Here is a 17,839-nt window from a genome sequence, read left to right on the forward strand (position 1 = left end):
GCCCGGCGCCGCGTCCGCCGATCACGGCTTTGGCACATCGAGACATCGAGCGCCCCATTTTTCACAACGAACCGGGTCTTTTGGAAAAGTATGAAGAGCGAATCCATCTTCCAGAGGGTTTGTGGAATATTCAACAATGAAAGGAGCCGCCGTTTTGGCTAACACGAAGGAACAAAGAGACGAGACCGCCTGAGTGCGCTACCGCCCTGTACGTCACTTCCTGCTTCTTCTTGAAAACAAATCCCTCGAGAGGATTTTCATTGGCGGGAGTTACAAAAAGCCGGTTTTGAATCATGTTTTGTGATGAAAAAACGGATGGGTCCGTGCCACACCTGTTTTCATTAATAACGTACTAAAAATCATGACAGTGGACCTTTAAGGACCAAGCACGATGTTATGATTTCAGACTGTCCCCGAAAGCAACGCATGACTGACAGTGTGATAGTTATTGATCGATATAAAACATTTTAGACAGCAAATTGCCCTCAAAAATCCAAAAATATGCTTTTTTTTTTTTTTAAATGCACAGTTGGTCGTTTGAAGCAGACAGTATTCTACTTCCCTCTAGTGGCCGTCTGGTGCACTCCAACCCCCCCCTCCTTCCTCTCAGTTGATGACAGTTGCTGCCCATCGGGATCATTTCTATCAATGAATATCTCGCACTCCTCGTTTAAAACAATAATCTCTTCTTAGGTAAATTATTATAGTTCAACGAAACGATAAAAATAAGAGATTGTAGTTGCGGGCGGGTCTGATTTCATAGGAAGAATCTGACACCCCCCCCCCCCCGGACGCTTCATGCTCGCTGCATGTTCAAAGCGTGCAGAAGCGGCGCAGTCATTGGCCCACATGGCCGTCAATGTCGGGAGCGGATTGCGCCGGGAGCAGGCGGGGCCACCGCGGAGGCTGAGGCCGGGATGCCGCAGCACGAGCGACGATTTTTCATAGCATCTTAGAAAATAAAATTGAATTTGAAAAAAAAAAAAAAAGGTTTTTTTTTTTTTTTTGGTGGAGTCACTTCGGCACCATCGACTCCCGAGCCCGCCCGATGAGCGCGGGTGTCGTGATGCTGAGGCGGCGGGGAAGGGGCGAGCCGAGCGCCAGCTGATGTTATTATGCGGCGGACGAGGCCCGCTGGAGGGATTCGAGAGGAACAAAGCACCGCTTCGAGTGACGTCTTGCGCATTGGCAGGTCAGCACGAGTCAGAAATTAAGATTTGGAGCATGCGAAAGCAACGTGTACTCTTCTTCTCTAGGGAATGGGAATGGGGGTGTGGGCGGGGGTCCGAGGCCTTCGTTTTGTTGTAGCAGGTTCTAGTACCGCCAATCTCTCCGCTAGGCCTTGCTCAATGGGAACGTGTAACATTGAACACGTGCATAGCTGCGGTTCGACTGCCGCCCGTTCACCTATTTTTGGGGTTTTCGGGACAAAACCGACATTTTCTGTTCAATTTCAAATTTCATTTCGACAAGTTGAGCTTCGTCGCTACGGGCGGTTCCAAAGCTTTTGGTGGAGCTTCAACGACTTGCGGGTCTCCGCCGTTGATGTGAGGAGGTCACGTGTGTCCGCTTCATGCGCTACATGCACGGATTCGGAACTTGGTGACGATCCGTTCCAAAATATTACAAAAAATTACCACTAATTCTTGATGTTTGGGCTCTTTTGACATCCTAGAAACAGTAGTACCCATTAGTACACCCCGCCTTGACAGCTGGGATAGGCTCCAGGACTCCCCGCGACCCTTGTGAGGATAAGCGCCAAAGAAAATGGATAAAACTTGATATCGATCAATAACCGTCACTCTGGGAGTCACGTGTTGCTTTGAGGGACAGTCTGAAATCATAACATTCCTCGTGTTAGCTGTCTGTATGATATGGACGTCCACCGATTTAAAATTGTGGGGGAAAATTCATATCTCCTTTTTTTCATAAATCACTTGGCCTAGTAAATCGTCCAAAAATAGAGCTTCTGTTACAGGATGGAGGCTTGTGTGTGTGATGTCACATCCCGGGAGGCAAAAAAGTCCCATCTGCTGTAAAGAATCACTTGAGTGGATGCACATGTGCACGCATGCGTGCACCTCGGAGTGCAACCCCCCCTCCGCTCCCCCCGCTGACCACCCTGTTCCTGTTCCTCCATCTTAGCCGACAATGGTGGACCCCTCCGAGGCTGAGGAGTCCATCGGCGCGCAGCTGGGGGCCTCCGCGGCGTCGCAAGGAGACCGACGCTTGCCGGACCAGGCGGACGGCGCCCTCGCAGAGGAGGAAAGCGACACCGGAGACTTCCTGACGCCCCCCAGCGGCAGCTCCGAGCCGAGCCCGTGCCACGCCGCGTCTCCGGCGCCGCCGCCTCCGGAACCCGGCGGCGATGCGTCACCCAAGCTGCACCTGGACCTGTACAACTTCGACTCCCCGGCCGCCGAGGGCAGCCGTTACGTGTTGACGAGCCCGCGCTCGCTGGAGGCCTGTGCCCGCTGCGGCGTCAAACCCGTGGAGCTGCTATCCCGCCCGCTTTCCGAGTTCGCCCGCGAGGCGCCCGGTCGCTCCATGCGGGTGGCGACCGGTCTGTTTGAGGTCTACGAGCGGGATCGTCATGCCAAACTGCGCCACTGCAGGGAGGAGCGGGAGAGGATTGTCAGGGAGGAGAAGCGGCGGGTGATGCAGGCTGCGGTCAACAGTTGCGGTTCGGCGTTGGAGCAGCACAAAGTCTCCGCCCAGGCTCCTAAACAAGACCCCTGCAGTTCAGATCCAGATTCAGTTTCAGCTTCCAAACCAGGACCATCTCTCCAGTCTAAACCCACCAAAGTTGGTTCTACATGTCCGAAGCAGTCCGCCGGCAAAACCCCACGGCCGGCGTCAGGCTGTGCTCCGCCGGTAGTCCGTAAGTCTTCTGGGGGAAAGGCCTCCAACACGCTCCCCAGACCGGCAGCAAAAGCTCCCATCTTCATCAGAGCCAAGTCTACGTTGACGCCGTCGGTGTCGAAGCCACCGAATTGCGTCGCAGGGGCTTTGTTTTTGCAGCACAACGGACACTTTCACCCCAAAGTGCGTGCGAAAAGCCACTCCATGGAGTCCTTGCAGAGGAAGACGGAACCCGTCTGTTCCTCAACCTCCAACACCAACACCTGCACCTCCTCAGAGTCCGGAGCCTCGTCATACAGCTGGGAGGGGCCGCGGGACCGATGGGCCAAGGGGTCCAGCCCCCGTGCTCGGACCCTGGCCGCGTTCAATTCCCTGATGGGCCGCAGCCTCAGCCTAGGAGACCTGAGCCACTCGCCGCAAACCACGCAGAAGGTGGAGCGTATCGTCAAAGAGGTGAAGCGACGAGGCCTGAACGCCGTGTCGGAGCGCGACCGCAAGATCGCGGCGCTGATGCTGGCCCGGTACCAGGAGGAGGACATCATGAGCCAGACCCGCTACGTGGCCCACCTGCAGTGGGACAGCGAGCGGAGGATGGAGGAACTCCGGCGGGAGCAGGATGAGCGCAACAAGCAGCGGGCGATGCAGGAGGGCCAAAGGTTGTGGCAGACACAGGTGTCCTCGCGGCAGCGGCGGCTCAGCCGGGAGGAGCGCCGGTCGGCCGCCGCCAAGATGCGTCAAGCGGAGGAGAGCGAAAAGCAGTGGCGAGAACTGGCGGAGCGGCAGGAGCGCCACCGCCTGCACAGGCTGCAGCAGGCGGCGCGTGAGGAGAAGCACAAGAAGTCTCTGCAGGAGCAGAACCTCAAGGCCCTAGAAGAGGAACGGGCGGCCGTGCTGGAACAGGAGCGCCTGCTGCTGAAGGAGAAGCTCACCATGGCCGAGCTCAAGCGGCAGGAGAGGGAGCACCAGTCCCAGGAGGAGCGGCGGGGCCTGAACAAGGCAGAGCGGAGGCGCCACGCCGCCCTCATCCAGGAGATCACTCGCCGCGAGCAGGAGGAGTGCGAGGAGGCCAAGCGGGCGGCGCAGGAGAAGCTCAGTCGCTCCCTGGAGAATTATGAACAGATTGTGGAGCGACGAGGCCAGGAGCTGCGGGAGAAGGCCAAGCGCGAGGAGGAGCAGATCCTGCGAGCCCGCCGGGCCGCCGAGTCCCGGGAGAGGGATCAGCAGAGGCAGCTGGAGGCCCGCGCTCGCGAGGCCGACAAGCGGGCCAGGCAAGCGGCGCAGCTGGCCGAGGAGCGCGCCAAGGAGAGGGCCCAGCGCGTTGTGCAGACCCGGCGGGAGAAGGAGCGGCTGCAGCGCCTCAACCGGCAGCGCGTGGAGGAAGAAGAGCGCCAGCGGCGGCGCGAGCTGCTGCAGTCCATCGAGCGGAAGCTGGAGAAGAGCGAGCAGATCTTTAAGGAGAAGCGCGCCGTGCTGGAGAGCGCTCGCTCGGTGGCGCGCGCATCCTTCCACGTGCGGGACAAAGTGCGCGAGGAGACCAACGGCCGCACCTTCGACAAGATGGCCCTGGAGGCTCAGCTCAAAGCCGGCCTGGATGACAAATAGGACCAGTTCTTGGATACTTCAACTATCTCTTCCCCCCCTTAAAAAAAAAAAAAAAAAAACCCCAAAACATTTTACCCTTACGTAACGTCACCGACTACGGCCGTCCCTCTTTTGTGCCGACATCTCCGATGAGAACCAACCGGACTCCTGAACGAGAAGTCCCACAGGCAGGCGGGTAGCATTAAAGGACAGACCACATAAAAAGAGAAATGCTTCCGGAAAAAGCCGTTCCAGGGCAGACGACGACTAACCAGACGTCGTCCTCATTTCCTCGTACGCTCCGCCGGCCGCACACAAGCTAAGGGCTAAAGGTAACCACTTCTTCTTCTTCTTCTTCTTGGTTCCAATGTAGGTGAGAAGATTTAAACCCGCTCTTATTTCGCAGATTACCTCAAAGAAAGGGGCATTTAGTTGCGGGAAAAGGTATCTGAACACTTTTCAGAGTTTTGAAATGAAAGACACGGTACACGTTGATCAAAATGTGCTTTTTAGAGGGCAGGACAGAGTTAATCGACACCTCCGTTCTCGTCGCATCGATCGGACCCTACGCCGCCTGACACCAGACTAAGATTTGCTTTTACAGAAGGGGCGGGGGCTTCAAATGCTTTTTCCCACCCTGCGCTGTTTGCGTAAACGTTACATCGCAGGGTGGTAAAAGTCTCTGAACCGTGAGGATGACGACGTTTTCGAGCATACCGGTTCATGGGATGAAGAGATCGGAGGTGTTAAAACTGTTCTTCGGCTCACAAAGAAGGAAGAGCTTTTCCTTGTGTCACATTCGGATTTTATTTCTTGTAACCTATTAAAAGCGGAAGCTTTTCACCTGCTCAGCGTTTGTTCATCACGTAGACCAAAAACCCGTCGACACCTGGCAGCCATTAGCGTTAGCGGCTACGTTAACAGCTGTTCCCCCTTTTTGTGTCGTTTCAGCTCCGTGAGATGATGAAACCCGTGAAGAACACTCAAATTGCACAAACGCAAATGAAAGACGTTAATAATGGTTTTTTTTGGGTGTGGGAAGATCAAAATACAACTTTATTAGCATCAAGGGAGTTCCTTTTTTTCTGTCCCCAGGCGCCCAACCCTTCCTTCTTTCCATGTTTGTCAAGAGTGGCGACAATTCAATTCAAAACAGGACGCGGCAAGAAAACAATCAAATGCAGAATAAAACAATGTTTTTCTTTGATGATGGATTTCGCCTCGTCTCATCTGTAATTTCCATTTCAGACCCAAATATCCCGTCTTGACCCCGAACACGTTGGACGCTACGTTCCATATTTTTCTTAGCATATTATGTCATTTGTGAAATTATGCCAACAACAACAAAAACAAGAGAACATTTTGGTTCGCGTTTAATCAAAACTGTACAAGATCTGACAAAAAAAAAATTGATGGTAACATAAATCCTCAAATGAAGGGTTCATGTCACCACCAACAAGTCAGGGATCTTAGATAGTGGGATAAATGTAGTTTTTATACACGGCAAGAAAACAGGAAGTGGAGGATCCACGAAACTAGTTATCAGCGCACTCAAAGCTCCGCCCCCCTTTTCACGGCCAATCATCGAAATGATCTTCAAACTTCGATGGCATGTTATGCCCACGCAAGACAGCGCCGGCAAACGGGCTTCTCGGCGGACTTTCCGGGGCACCTGTTTCTGATTGGGGCTCATCTGGGACCAATTCCCGAGCGCGAGCCCTCGAATTCGGTCGAAATGACTGCTTCAGACCAAAATAGCCGACTTCCTGTTCAATTTCAGACGAGCTTCTTTTTTTTTTTTTTTTTTTTTTTTACGTCCACCTAAATTCACGTCAATCAGTCAAACCGATGTTAGGGGGCAATTTTCTTTTCTCTAAACTTCCAGGGGCACTCACACCCCCAGTAGCATAACTACTAGAATAAACCGCTACATTGTAACCCTAATAACGCTAACCGTGGGCCATGTTGGTTATTAACGTTCCGAGCTCACAGGTGTGCTTCCCCTGGGCTCTTAACAAACACGGTCACCTCTACCACCACGCGGGGGAAGCAGCCCGCCCGGCGTCAGTCTTGGTCGAAGCTGGTGGCGGCGTCCTTGCGCGCGATGATCTTGTAGACGCTCTCCCGGAAGCCGCTGTCGGAGGTGAGGCGGCGCGCCGTCTCCCGCAACTCCTCCATGCTGCCGCCCGCGCCGCCCGCATCCAGGCTCGCCGTGGCGAAAGACTTGGAGTGTTTCACTGGAGGAAAACAGAGTTCCGCGTTCATATCGGCACACCTCCAGTGTGAACACGTTCATGGGCGATACAGCTTTGATGGACAATATGAGTATGAGACCTTTAATCTGCCAAATTTAACATCTGAAGCGAAATTCACAAAATTTAAAGTGCCACTGTCATGAAATGCACGATTTTTAGTATGTTATTACTGGAAAAAAAAAGGCAGCCGGAATGGATCCATCCGTTTTTTCACATGATTTTGACGTCTATGGCTTTTTGTCACTCCCGCCGTGAAAATCCTCTCGAGGGATTTGTTTTCGAGAAGAAGCAGGAAGTGACGTACGGTGCAGTAGCGCACTCAGGCGGACGTTTGTTTCTATTAGTTTTACCTGCGGGAAGCTAGCTCGTTGTTCCTTCGTGTTAGCCAAAATGCCGGCTCGTTGTATTGCTGGATATTGTTCAAACACTGGACGGATTCGCTCTTCATACTTTTCCAAAAGACCCGGTTCGTCGTGAAAAAGAGATTGCACGGGTGCGAAGGATGAGAGCTTCGTAGGTTACAAATTACAGGTAGGTGTGTATACAGCTACTAAAGAAAAAAATAATAGTTTGGAGGGGGCGGGCGGGACCGTAATCCTCTCAGAATGTAACAAAAGATCCGCGGATGTAAGTCAGGGGTGCTAAATGTGTCGATGTACCCGTCTTTGGCCAGGCTGGCTCGTACATACTGTCTGGGAGTCTGTTAGTTCGAAGTGATCCGCATATCATCTAAATACGGCCCAAAACGATAGGGTAATATTGCCCCGGTCACTTCACTCGATTGCGAGATGTTTTCTTCTTTGAAAAGAGCTTCCGTGTCGCACCACAGCGAGTTTTCAATGGCGAATGTCGCGGTGTGACGTAACGAACGGAGGATGCAGGCAATATGGCTACCGCTTGGATGTCGAACGAGACTTCCGCAACTTTGCGCATGGATGACGCGCTCTCAAATGTATTTTTTCGTATGGACATTGAAGTGAGTAATATCATATGTATTTTTCATTGTAATATTTATTTTTGAATGTTTATAGGCATGACAGTCCAACTCCAATGTAACATTTACCTTCTGACCCCCCTCTAATGCGACACATCCACCTGCAGTCCACCTCCAATTCAGGAGGTGACAACAAAACCAATCTTATACTTTAGTTTTGATCTACCGCAGTCAAAATGTCCAAAAAAATATGATATTGAGTGCGCGTGACTTACGCCAGTGTCGCCGAGAGGCTCTCCTCTGGACCCGGCAGCTCTTGATCCTGCGCGCCGCCGCCTTGTGGAGGTAGACGGCGTTTTTCATGATGGCCGGCAGCTTGGCTTCGATCTCGGCGGCGCAGATGCACTCCTCGAAGAACCCTGGCGGACGCCGCGGCAACGTCAGGACGCCGTTCGGAAGGCGCGCCGTCGACGTACGCGAGCTCGACTCACGCCTCAGCTGGGTGACGTCGCCTCTCATCCTCTGGTCTCGCTCGCTGCTGCGATCCAGAGAGTCCAGGCCTTTTTCCAGATCCTGCAGGGCCTCCTCGGCCTGCTTCAGCCTCTTCTCCAGCTCCACGCGAGACTCGATCTCTGCCTGAATGTGAAAAAGATCACCGACGATAACGCGGTAAAAAGTTGATCGCGGATGTCGCCGTCGCCGGCCCGTCTCACCTGCAGCTCGGCCTCCGTCTGCCTCTTGTCTGCGGTGAGCTGAGAGAGCGACTGCTGCAGCGTGTTGGCCTGCGACGAGTAGAACTCTCGCTCCTGCTGCAGGACCTCGGCCCGCTGCTGGTTCTCGCGCAGCCTGCAACCGGCAACAACAACGTCGACGATAATCCAAAAACCTCAACATAAAACCGAATTTAAGCATTCGCAGGTGACGGAACGACAGTGCACCTCTGGTACTGGATTGACTTCAATCTTTAAATGTCAACTATTCAATATGAGCAGAACTTTTATGATGTTATTTACCATAATTTTGGCCTACAAGCCGCGACTTTTTTTTTTTCCCCCCACACGCTTTCAACCCTGCGGTTTATGCGGCACCGCGGCTAATTTGTGCATTTTTTCTAACGGCCGCAAGGATGGAACTCCAGCGGAAAAGGTAAGAATGAGACCGGTGGAATATATGTGCCGAGGAATTGACTTTTACCGGCCCTGTTAGTGCTGCGCTAGCGTTAGCGCTGTGCTAGCTTGTTGCTGCTGTGTTACTGGCGTGTCTCAGTGATATTTACCGGTAAGTTTTATTTTGACCGGAACCTGTTAGCGTTAGCGCGGCGCTAGCACTACCGTTAGCCCGGCGCTAGCATTAGCGCTGGCGTTAAACTCTGTGTACCGTCTTTTGTAAATATCATGTGTTTCGATGTGGGCACTTGCGGCTTTTACACAGCTGCGGGGTGTGTATGTACCAAATGGTATAGTTCCTCTACAAAGGTACTCGTGAGGCTTGTAGGCTCTGTATTCCGGGAATTATGGTAGAATAAATCAATAAGCGAATGAGATAAATGAATAAACGGTGCACATTTTTTTATGAATATGCGTTTCTTACTTCTCGTCCGCCTGCTCCTTCTCTTTCAGCAGCAGCTTCATCTGCTCCTCAATGTGGTGCAGATCCTGCAGGAGGTCCAGGTTCCCCTGCTCCTTCCTGCCCTCAACCGCTTCCTCTTCCTCCTCCTCCTCATCATTATTATAGTTATCATCATCATCATCATCATCACCCTCCTCCTCCTCCTCCTCCTCCTCCCCCTTGGCCCCCAGCAGCTTTAGAGTTCTCCGTTTCTCCAGGGAGAGTTGCTGTGAAAACATTCAGAAACTTTTTCCCCCCCCGTCGGTCTTCAGCGACGTCACGGCGGCGCCGTTGGGTAACGCGTTACGTCGGCGTCAACAAAGTCGCCACGTACCTCGATGGACTTCTGCAGCATGACGGTCAGGCCGCTCAGCTCCTCCTTCTCCGTCTCGACGCCGCGCAGAGACTGAGCCGTGCCGTCCAGGTCGCTTTCGGAACAAAACGCAAGGGGGCGCCCAAAGAAGTAGAATTAATAGTGACCCCCTCTAAAAATATTCACAATATAATATAAACATTTCTCTCCCCACAGGAAACAATGGCAATAAAAAGCGTACTAGAACATCTCAACTTTATTCAGTTACAGTAGTTGGATCGGTGATTGGTTACTTCTAGATAAACCATCCCTAGTTATAAGTAGGTGTGCGAACTTATGCAACAACATGAGCTGTGCAAAATTTTGGAATGATTTGTTTTGACTATTTTTTTTTTAGATCACAAAAAACACGGCATTTGAACAGGGGCGTAATCTGTGATTATGTTAAAGAGACTACATACAAAAGTAATTAATTTTACCCTCTCATATTCTTTTATAAACAGACTTATTAATAGACACTTTCTAATCTGATTTTAAGCATATAGTATTTGCACACCCCAAACAATACAGGCATAACATATATGGATAAACCCTAAATTACTTTGTGTAATTAAAAAAAACAAGAAAAAATGAAAAATGTAAATTATAGCCAGAAGCTGTATTCTCCCTTCCCCCCACAAAAATATAACATTGCCAAAATTGTATTTGATTCTGTTGTAAGATTATAAAATAACAAAATTTTATAAAATTAAAAATGTTTCATCTGAAAAGAAAGGTTTCCCATAGAAATATAAATACAGTAATATATACAAAATATACAAATATAAAATAATTTTAAAAAATTCAGCCCCAAATAGATAATCTTGTAAAAGCCGCACTTTATGTAAAAAAAAAAAAACACACTTAAAATATTTTGATGTCTTCTGTTTTTCCAAAATTGGCTTTGTGGAAAAACATTTTTCCAAAATTGATTCCCCCCCCCCCCCACACAAAACCAAAATTGATGAAGTCCTTATAAAATTTCAATTGTCTTGTAAACTGGACACACCCACGGAGCTTGTTATTAACAAGTCGACCGAATATAAATGATTAAAAAACTGTAAATAAACCACCAAGCATGTAAAACGAGCATTCACAGTTCTCAGTAATTATCTCCAAACGTGTATTTCGAAATGAAGCCGCGATTTGACCTGTGACCTTTGACGGGCTCTTTAAATGGGTCAGCCAGCGTGACATCCTCACAGTTTGATCTGCTCCTGCTCGGCCTTGAGCTCCAGCACAACTTCCTCATACTTCATCTTCTCCTCCTCAAGAACCTGATTGAGACGTTCCAGTTCCTGGGGAGAAAACACAGCAACGTAAAGATGGCTGCGGGGGGGGAAAAAAAAAAAAAAAAAAAAAAAAACAACGGATCCCAAAAGTCTTACTTCTCTCTGCGCTCGCTGGTGCGTGAGCTCCTCCGTCTCCTCCATCAGCTTATCTGCAGGAGGACCGCAGCGGATCGCAAAGTCCTTAAAAAAAAAAAAAACGCTTCCTCTCCCACACAAAAAAACAAAAACACCCCCACACTCGTTACCCAAGTACTCCTGCTTCTCCTTGGCCAGCTGAAGCCCCTGCGCCTCCAGACTTTCGATCATGGCCTCACCCAGCTGAGCGTTTTTCCACGTGCTGCGCACAAAAAAAAAAAAAAAAAACTACAAGCGATCCCCCAAAGTGCAAAATCAGGTACGGCGGTGCCTTGCGGTACGCGCGCCCCGAAGCGAGTTTTTCACAATAAGCAAACAGTTTTTCAGCTAGAAAACAGTTCTTCCAAATGTAAACATTCAAAAGAATTGCACACGTATTTAAAAAAAAAAAAAAACAATAAAATCACATAACTTTGCATTAAAAGTCAACTAACTTAATGGAACAACAAACGTAAATTGATAACACAAAAAAAAAAAAAATAAAATAAAAAAACTCCATAGCATATATTCTTTATCCTCTGCGAAGAACGACCAATAATACAGAATGTTGCTGACCGCTGTGACTATATCCTTCCATCCATCCATTTTTTTTACCGCTTATCCTCACGAGGGTCGTGAGGAGTGCTGTCAACACCCTGAACTGGTTGCCAGCCAAACGCAGGACACAGAGACAAACAGCCGCACTCACAATCACACCTAGGGGCAATTTAGAGTGCCCGATTAATGTTGCATGTTTTTGGGATGTGGGAGGAAACCGGAGCCCCCACCCGGAGAAAACCCACGCAGGAACGGGGAGGACATGGAAAGTCCACACAGGCGGGGCCGGGGATCGAACCCGGGTCCTCAGAACTGTGAGGCCAACGCTTCACCGACTGGATCCACCATGCTGCCTCTATGACTATCCATACGGCTATATTCTACTGCCCCCAGGTGGTCAAATTGGGCACAACAGGAGCATTACAACACATACACAATTTACTACATATATTTATAATACTATAGAATGATATTTTCCTTTTTTGGGGTGTCTAGAAAAGTTTAATAGCACTTCCATTCATTTCGATGGGTAAGATGCTTTGAGAAACATCTGTTTTGAGTTACGAGCGTAATCACAGACCAAACCGATGTCACATCTCAAGGCACCGCTGCAAAAAAAAAAAAACTTTCAGACTTTCTTACACTTTGCCCGACTCCTGCAGCATCTCCATCCAATGCAGCTGCTCGTCCTCGGACTCTGCGGCCACCACGATGGTGCCCTGCTTGCCCAAACGTCAAAAACAAAAATCAAATTCAGGTACGATAATACATTACAAAAAAAAAAAAGGAATCCGTGACTAGAACTCTGAAGCGCTCACTGAGAAGTCTTCCAGGCTGATGACGAGGCCAAAGGGCATCCCCATGTCCTCCGTGGCCGACACCACGCACCCCCCAAGCGGGATCACTCCCTGAGCAGAACGGAAACATAAATTGGCACCATGAGTGAGCGCATATCGGGGGGTCACCCACACCGACGGAAGTGGACCTTGGGGTGGATGTTGAAGATCCTGCTGCTCTCAAAACTCCTTTTCTCGCTCTCGCCGTAGTAGAGCAAAAAGCTGTCTTTGATCACGAAGAATCTTTGCGCGACGAAGAAAGAAAAAGAAAAAAAAAAAGAGTCACTGTTAAGACAAATATGGAATTATTTGTTTAAATTTAAAATACCCATTTTTTTCCCCGCATAAAATGAATTACACATTTAATATGATGACTATAAAACATCCATTCTGTATATAAGACATGCTAAAATTAATGCTTTTACTCTGTAGGAACAAAAATATTTGAAAATAATATTTGGAGCAGTTTTTAATAACATACCTGTATGCATTATGTGTTCCATGCTCACTACTGTACTTTTTTGCCCTATCATACTGCTCGAACACTTTTCCACTCAAGTTAATGCACCGGTGTCAAACGCAAGGCCCGGGGGCCAGGTACGGCTCGCCACGTGATTTTACGTGGCCCACAAAGATAACTCATTTATGTCAACTTCCATGATTCTTCTGACAAATTTTGACAAAAAAAATTTGAAATTGTCATGCATCAGAAATAATAATGTTGAGATATAAGTATTTTTGTGTGACTAGACATGAACGTCTTCTTCCTTTCCTTTCGGCTTGTCCCGTTCGGGGTCGCCGCAACGTGTCATCTTTTTTCCATTTAAGCCTATCTCGCTAACCCCCACGGTCCTCATGTCCTCCCTCACAACACCCATCAACATTCCCTTTGGTCTTCCGCCCGCTCTCTCTTCCTTGACAGCTCCATCCTCAGCACCCTTCTACCAACATACTCCCTCTCTCGCCTCTGCACATGTCCAAACCATCGAAGTCTAATTCTCAAACCTTGTCTCCAAAACATCCAACTTTGGCTGTCCCCCTAATGAGCTCATTTCTAATCCTATCCAACCTGCAAGAACATCAACATCTTCATTTCTGCGACCTCCAGTTCTGCTTCCTGTTGTCCCGTCTCTAATCCGTACAACATGGCCGGCCTCACCGCTGTTTTATAAACTTCGCCCCTCATCCTAGCGGAGACTCTTGTGTCACATAGAACACCAGACACCTTCCGCCAACTGTTCCACGCCGCTTGGACCCGTTTCTTCACTTCCTTACCACACTCGCCATTGCTCTGGATCGTTGACCCCAAGAATTTGAAGTCGTCTACCCTCGCTATCGCTTCACTCTTCCTCCTCCGCCCCTCTCATCCACCCACATATATTGTTTTCCTCTCCTTTCCAGTGCGTGCCTCCATCTTTCGAATTGTTCCTCCGCCTGCTCCCTGCTTTCACTGCCGTTCACGATATCATCTGCGAACATGGTGGTCCAAGGGGATTCCAGTCTAACCTCGTCCGTCCAGCCTATCCATTACTGCCGCAAACAGGAAGGGGCTCGGCGCGGATCCCTGATGCAGTTTGTTACCAAACATGAACAATAGTTGAAAACCCATTAGGTTTGATTTCCGGTTCCAAAGCTCGTTCATAAATTTCATAAATACAATGAGGCGGTTTCACGGTCCTAACGGCACCTCTGAGGGAAAATGTAAATACAATGTGGCCAGCCGACAAAAATGATTTTGCCACCCCTGACTTCATGAATTAAATTAGCGACATCTTTCTATAAACACGTCACCTTTGACCTGCTAACACAAGCACCGGCCTGCATGACGCCAATGGACACATAAATAAACGCACGCTCTGACCTTCAGATGCGCAAACGATCGCAAAGAGCGCGCTGGAAATTGACTTATCCGTGACGCCTTAACGGTTATGTCACCAGGATGATGAGTTTATATAAGTCAGCGCACTCTCTATATTGACAATTATGATGTAAAATCAACTATGCGACACGGCTACAGCTAAAATTGTCACGAATTGCACACAAAAGGGAGAGCAGGTTGTAATATGTTGATTCTAAAGCACAAACATAGTAATAAAAAGTGTTGTCAATGTTCCCGGAAAGTTCTGACCTGCGGGACCACTTGGCTGAGGGCCGCCCAAAGGGTCGCTTCCATAGGACGCCGTGCAGCTGCACCTTGGCGCTGATGTCCAACGCTTCCGAATCCGACTGCTCCATGGACGACCAGGGCGAGAACGTCGAGCTTCTGGACGAGGACGGGAACATCCCGCCCGGTCGAGGAGGAGGAGGAGGGAGGGAGACCAGGAGGGAGGCGCTGGAAACTGAATCAGATACGTGACTCCATTTGAAAGAGAAGATAATCGATAACAATTAACCCGCTGCAAACAACAACGCTAGCTAACAAATCCTCAATAAGTCAGCGAGGCGGAAGAGTGCAGATGCCAATACGCTCATCAGCTGGAGGCGGGATGGAGGGAGGCGGGGAGGGGTTTTCGGAGATGACAGAGTTGGGGATGGATGGTGGAAAGTCGATTGGGCTGCAGCCGCTAAAAGCTGCGCTTCAGATTACTGCACGGGAGCAGTTTAAGAGCAGCATTATAGACTGGCTGAGGCTAAAAACCTGCACTCTCAGATTAGAGCTCACGACGCGGTCCAAAAGACGTCAGAACACCGGTCACAACGTAGGCCAGAACACATCTGAAGATGGGGCAGGATGGGTCACGCGGGTTCAAAGAAATGAAAATATGGGTATGAATGTGTAGGAATAATTGTGAATAAAATTATCATACATCTGCTTCCAATAAAGAATGCTTTGTTCTGCCTGCAATGAAGAATGCTTTGCTCTGCTCTAGAAAACGTGGTAGCAAATGTAGGAATAATTGTGAATATAATTATCATATATCTGCTTCCAATGAAGAATACTTTGCTCTGCCTGCAATGAAGAATGTTTTGCTCTGCTCTAGAAAATGTGGTAGCAAATGTAGGATAAACAGGGGGGAAATGTAGGAATAATTGTGAATTATCATACATCTCCTTCCAATGAAGAATGCTTTGCTCTGCCTGCAATGAAGAATCCTTTGCTCTGCTCTAGAAAACGTGGTTGCAAATGTAGGATAAACGGGGGGGGGGGGGGCGATGTAGGAATAATTGCGAATATAATTATCATACAACTGCTTCTAATAAAGAAATGCTTTGCTGTGCGCTAGATAACGCGGCAGCCGCCTAGCAGGAGATAGCAAGACAGGGAGGACATTGGACAAGATGGGTCAGAACATTGATACATACCTGTTAAAATCTATGAAAACATGGGTCAGAACCTAGAAGCTCTGGCGGAACAAAAAGGGTCAGGACAGGGATCAGAATATCGGACAACGTGGGTCGTATTATGGGTACTAACAAGGATTACAACACATGAAAACGGGCCAGAACAACAAACAACAGGGGTCAGAAAATGTAAAAAAAAAAAAAACTTATGGAAGACTCAGGACATTCATGTTACTGGATACAAAACCATGGCGGAAGACATCGGGTCAGAACAGGGGACAAAATGTGGCCAGAGCATTTGTACGAGAAAACTTCTTTTAACATTTGTTAGAATATTAGTAAAAACGGGCCAGCTAAAAGGACGTGTCCGAATATGCATACTGGATGAAAGAGAACAGACGTGTTAAAACGGGTCAGAGGAACAAGGATGGGAACTTTATAAGAAAACATTTTCATCATACGGGCCATAACAAACAGTGTGTTGTCCTGTGATACCAAAAAAAAAAATGGGCCAAAACAAGTTGAAATATTTGAAAAGAAAGGTCCGAGTAGGGATGATACGGGCCTGGTGCAAGAACATATCGGAACGTGTCCTGTTTGCCATCATGGGCCAAAACATATTGTCAGGACACGTGAAAACACGGGTCGGAACTCAGTTAAGAAGAACTACAAATAGAATCTGGCGCATAACGTGTTAGAATACGGGTCGCAACGTGCAGTAGAACTGACAAAACACATTATAAAACATGAGGTCATGTGTCAGAACCAAATTCAGAAGGTGTCAGACAAAACATGAAAACACGGTCCAGAATCGGTCGGCCGTAACGCAGAGCATTGGAAGAATGATTCTGAAAGTCTGCTAAGACTCAAGTACCACTTGTGGGACACGGACACTAGAAAAACAAAGTACAGTGATGCCTCGGTTGTCGATCGCAATCCGTTCCAGAAAACGGCTCGAGAAGTGATTTGTTCGAAAACCGAATCGATGTTTCCCCACTACAATGAATGTAAAAAGAAATAATGCGTTCCAAGCCTAAAACTTTTGGCTTATTAAAAGTATTTTTTTAAGGATTTTCCTGAAAATAAACGGCATAGTAGAAATACATGTATAGTTTAAAATTTTCAGCAGTGTGGGAGTTCACAACAAAGCGTGTCGTGGGTCCGTCGGTCTGGTCCGCGCCCAATATGTTATTTCCGGGTTGTGTGTGTGTGTGTGTGTGGGGGGGGTCGAGTACCGATTTTCGTTTCAAAACTAGAAAAAAAAAAACCCTCAAAATTTTCGCTCGGACACCGATTTGTTCGAAAACGGGGACGTTCGAGAACCGAGGCTTTACTGTACATCCAGGCACATCATTCTTAGCTTGCATTTAAGTACCGTTCTGTAGTATTCTACTTTCAAATACACGACAATCATTTTTAATTAATTTAAGTAATTGCAGCGTTGATATCAAAAGTGTGCATGTCACCGCGGCTTTAAATCATACAGGCATATTTTTAAGGATAGTATTTTGTTGTGTAAAATTGGTGCCTTGGCGCGATAAGAATTTGGTCTCACCGGGTTACAATTTATAATGTGTGGAAGAAAAGGGGTTGGGGGTGGGGGGGGGGGGGTGTCGGAGCTGTGTCGGTACACAGTAGAGCACATTTGAACATACGTCATGTGTGAGATGTCAGATTACAGATAATGTTCTTAACGGTGAGCCGTCAACATTAACGACCCCCCCGCCACCACTTTATGAACACATCCGAGATTTAAAGCAGCGCCGACACATTTAACAGCGAGGGAACCGGCAGAGGACGCCGCAACCGAACGTGACAACACAAATCCGCCTCCCCGCGGCTTTAGCCATCCCGGCCCCGCTCACACTAAACGACACTCGGAAAGCTGCTTTTCGCAACACGTGCTCATAGGGAGGTCCCCCCCCCCAAATGACAAAATATCACCAAAATAGTTCAAAATGGATGGACAAAAAAAATTAGGATTTGATGTGCTTATTAAGCAAAGTGAGAGCATGAGACTTTTTTTTTTTTTTTGCAGCCATTTAAAAACAGAAAAAGACTTAATTTAGTCATAAAACATGTCGGTTTACAACCCGCTTCGCACTGTCAAACATGAGGCAGACTGACTGTGGAATGAAAAAAAAAAAAAAAATATATATATATAT

The 17,839-nt window shown here is 48.4% G+C and overlaps 2 protein-coding genes across 4 annotated transcripts; one reads left to right on the forward strand and one right to left on the reverse strand.

The window, feature by feature from the left end:
* Positions 1-1,063: 1,063 nt before the first annotated feature.
* ccdc177 (coiled-coil domain containing 177) lies at positions 1,064-5,650 on the forward strand. The gene is made up of 3 exons (XM_061843753.1): positions 1,064-1,192; positions 2,146-4,775; positions 5,395-5,650. Exon 2 carries the CDS (start codon positions 2,152-2,154, stop codon positions 4,462-4,464), a length of 2,313 nt encoding a protein of 770 aa, XP_061699737.1. The 5' UTR covers positions 1,064-1,192; positions 2,146-2,151; the 3' UTR covers positions 4,465-4,775; positions 5,395-5,650.
* Positions 5,408-17,618, reverse strand: plekhd1 (pleckstrin homology domain containing, family D (with coiled-coil domains) member 1). 3 transcript variants are annotated; one of them, XM_061843755.1, is made up of 14 exons: positions 15,696-17,618; positions 14,521-14,748; positions 12,542-12,635; positions 12,375-12,464; positions 12,199-12,275; positions 11,130-11,221; positions 10,981-11,033; positions 10,796-10,890; positions 9,575-9,668; positions 9,223-9,467; positions 8,346-8,478; positions 8,124-8,268; positions 7,908-8,051; positions 5,408-6,680 (listed from the first exon to the last, which is right to left on the reverse strand). In XM_061843755.1, exons 2-14 carry the CDS (start codon positions 14,673-14,675, stop codon positions 6,508-6,510), a joined length of 1,590 nt encoding a protein of 529 aa, XP_061699739.1. In that variant the 5' UTR covers positions 14,676-14,748; positions 15,696-17,618; the 3' UTR covers positions 5,408-6,507. The 3 variants fall into 3 exon arrangements, with proteins under 3 accessions (XP_061699739.1, XP_061699738.1, XP_061699740.1); XM_061843754.1 differs by having other exon boundaries at positions 14,521-14,731; positions 15,696-17,615; XM_061843756.1 differs by lacking the exon at positions 15,696-17,618 and having other exon boundaries at positions 14,521-15,672.
* Between the last annotated feature and the right edge of the window lie 221 nt (positions 17,619-17,839).

The sequence above is a fragment of the Syngnathoides biaculeatus genome, chromosome 15 (assembly GCF_019802595.1).
Source record: "Syngnathoides biaculeatus isolate LvHL_M chromosome 15, ASM1980259v1, whole genome shotgun sequence".
Lineage (NCBI taxonomy): Eukaryota > Metazoa > Chordata > Actinopteri > Syngnathiformes > Syngnathidae > Syngnathoides > Syngnathoides biaculeatus.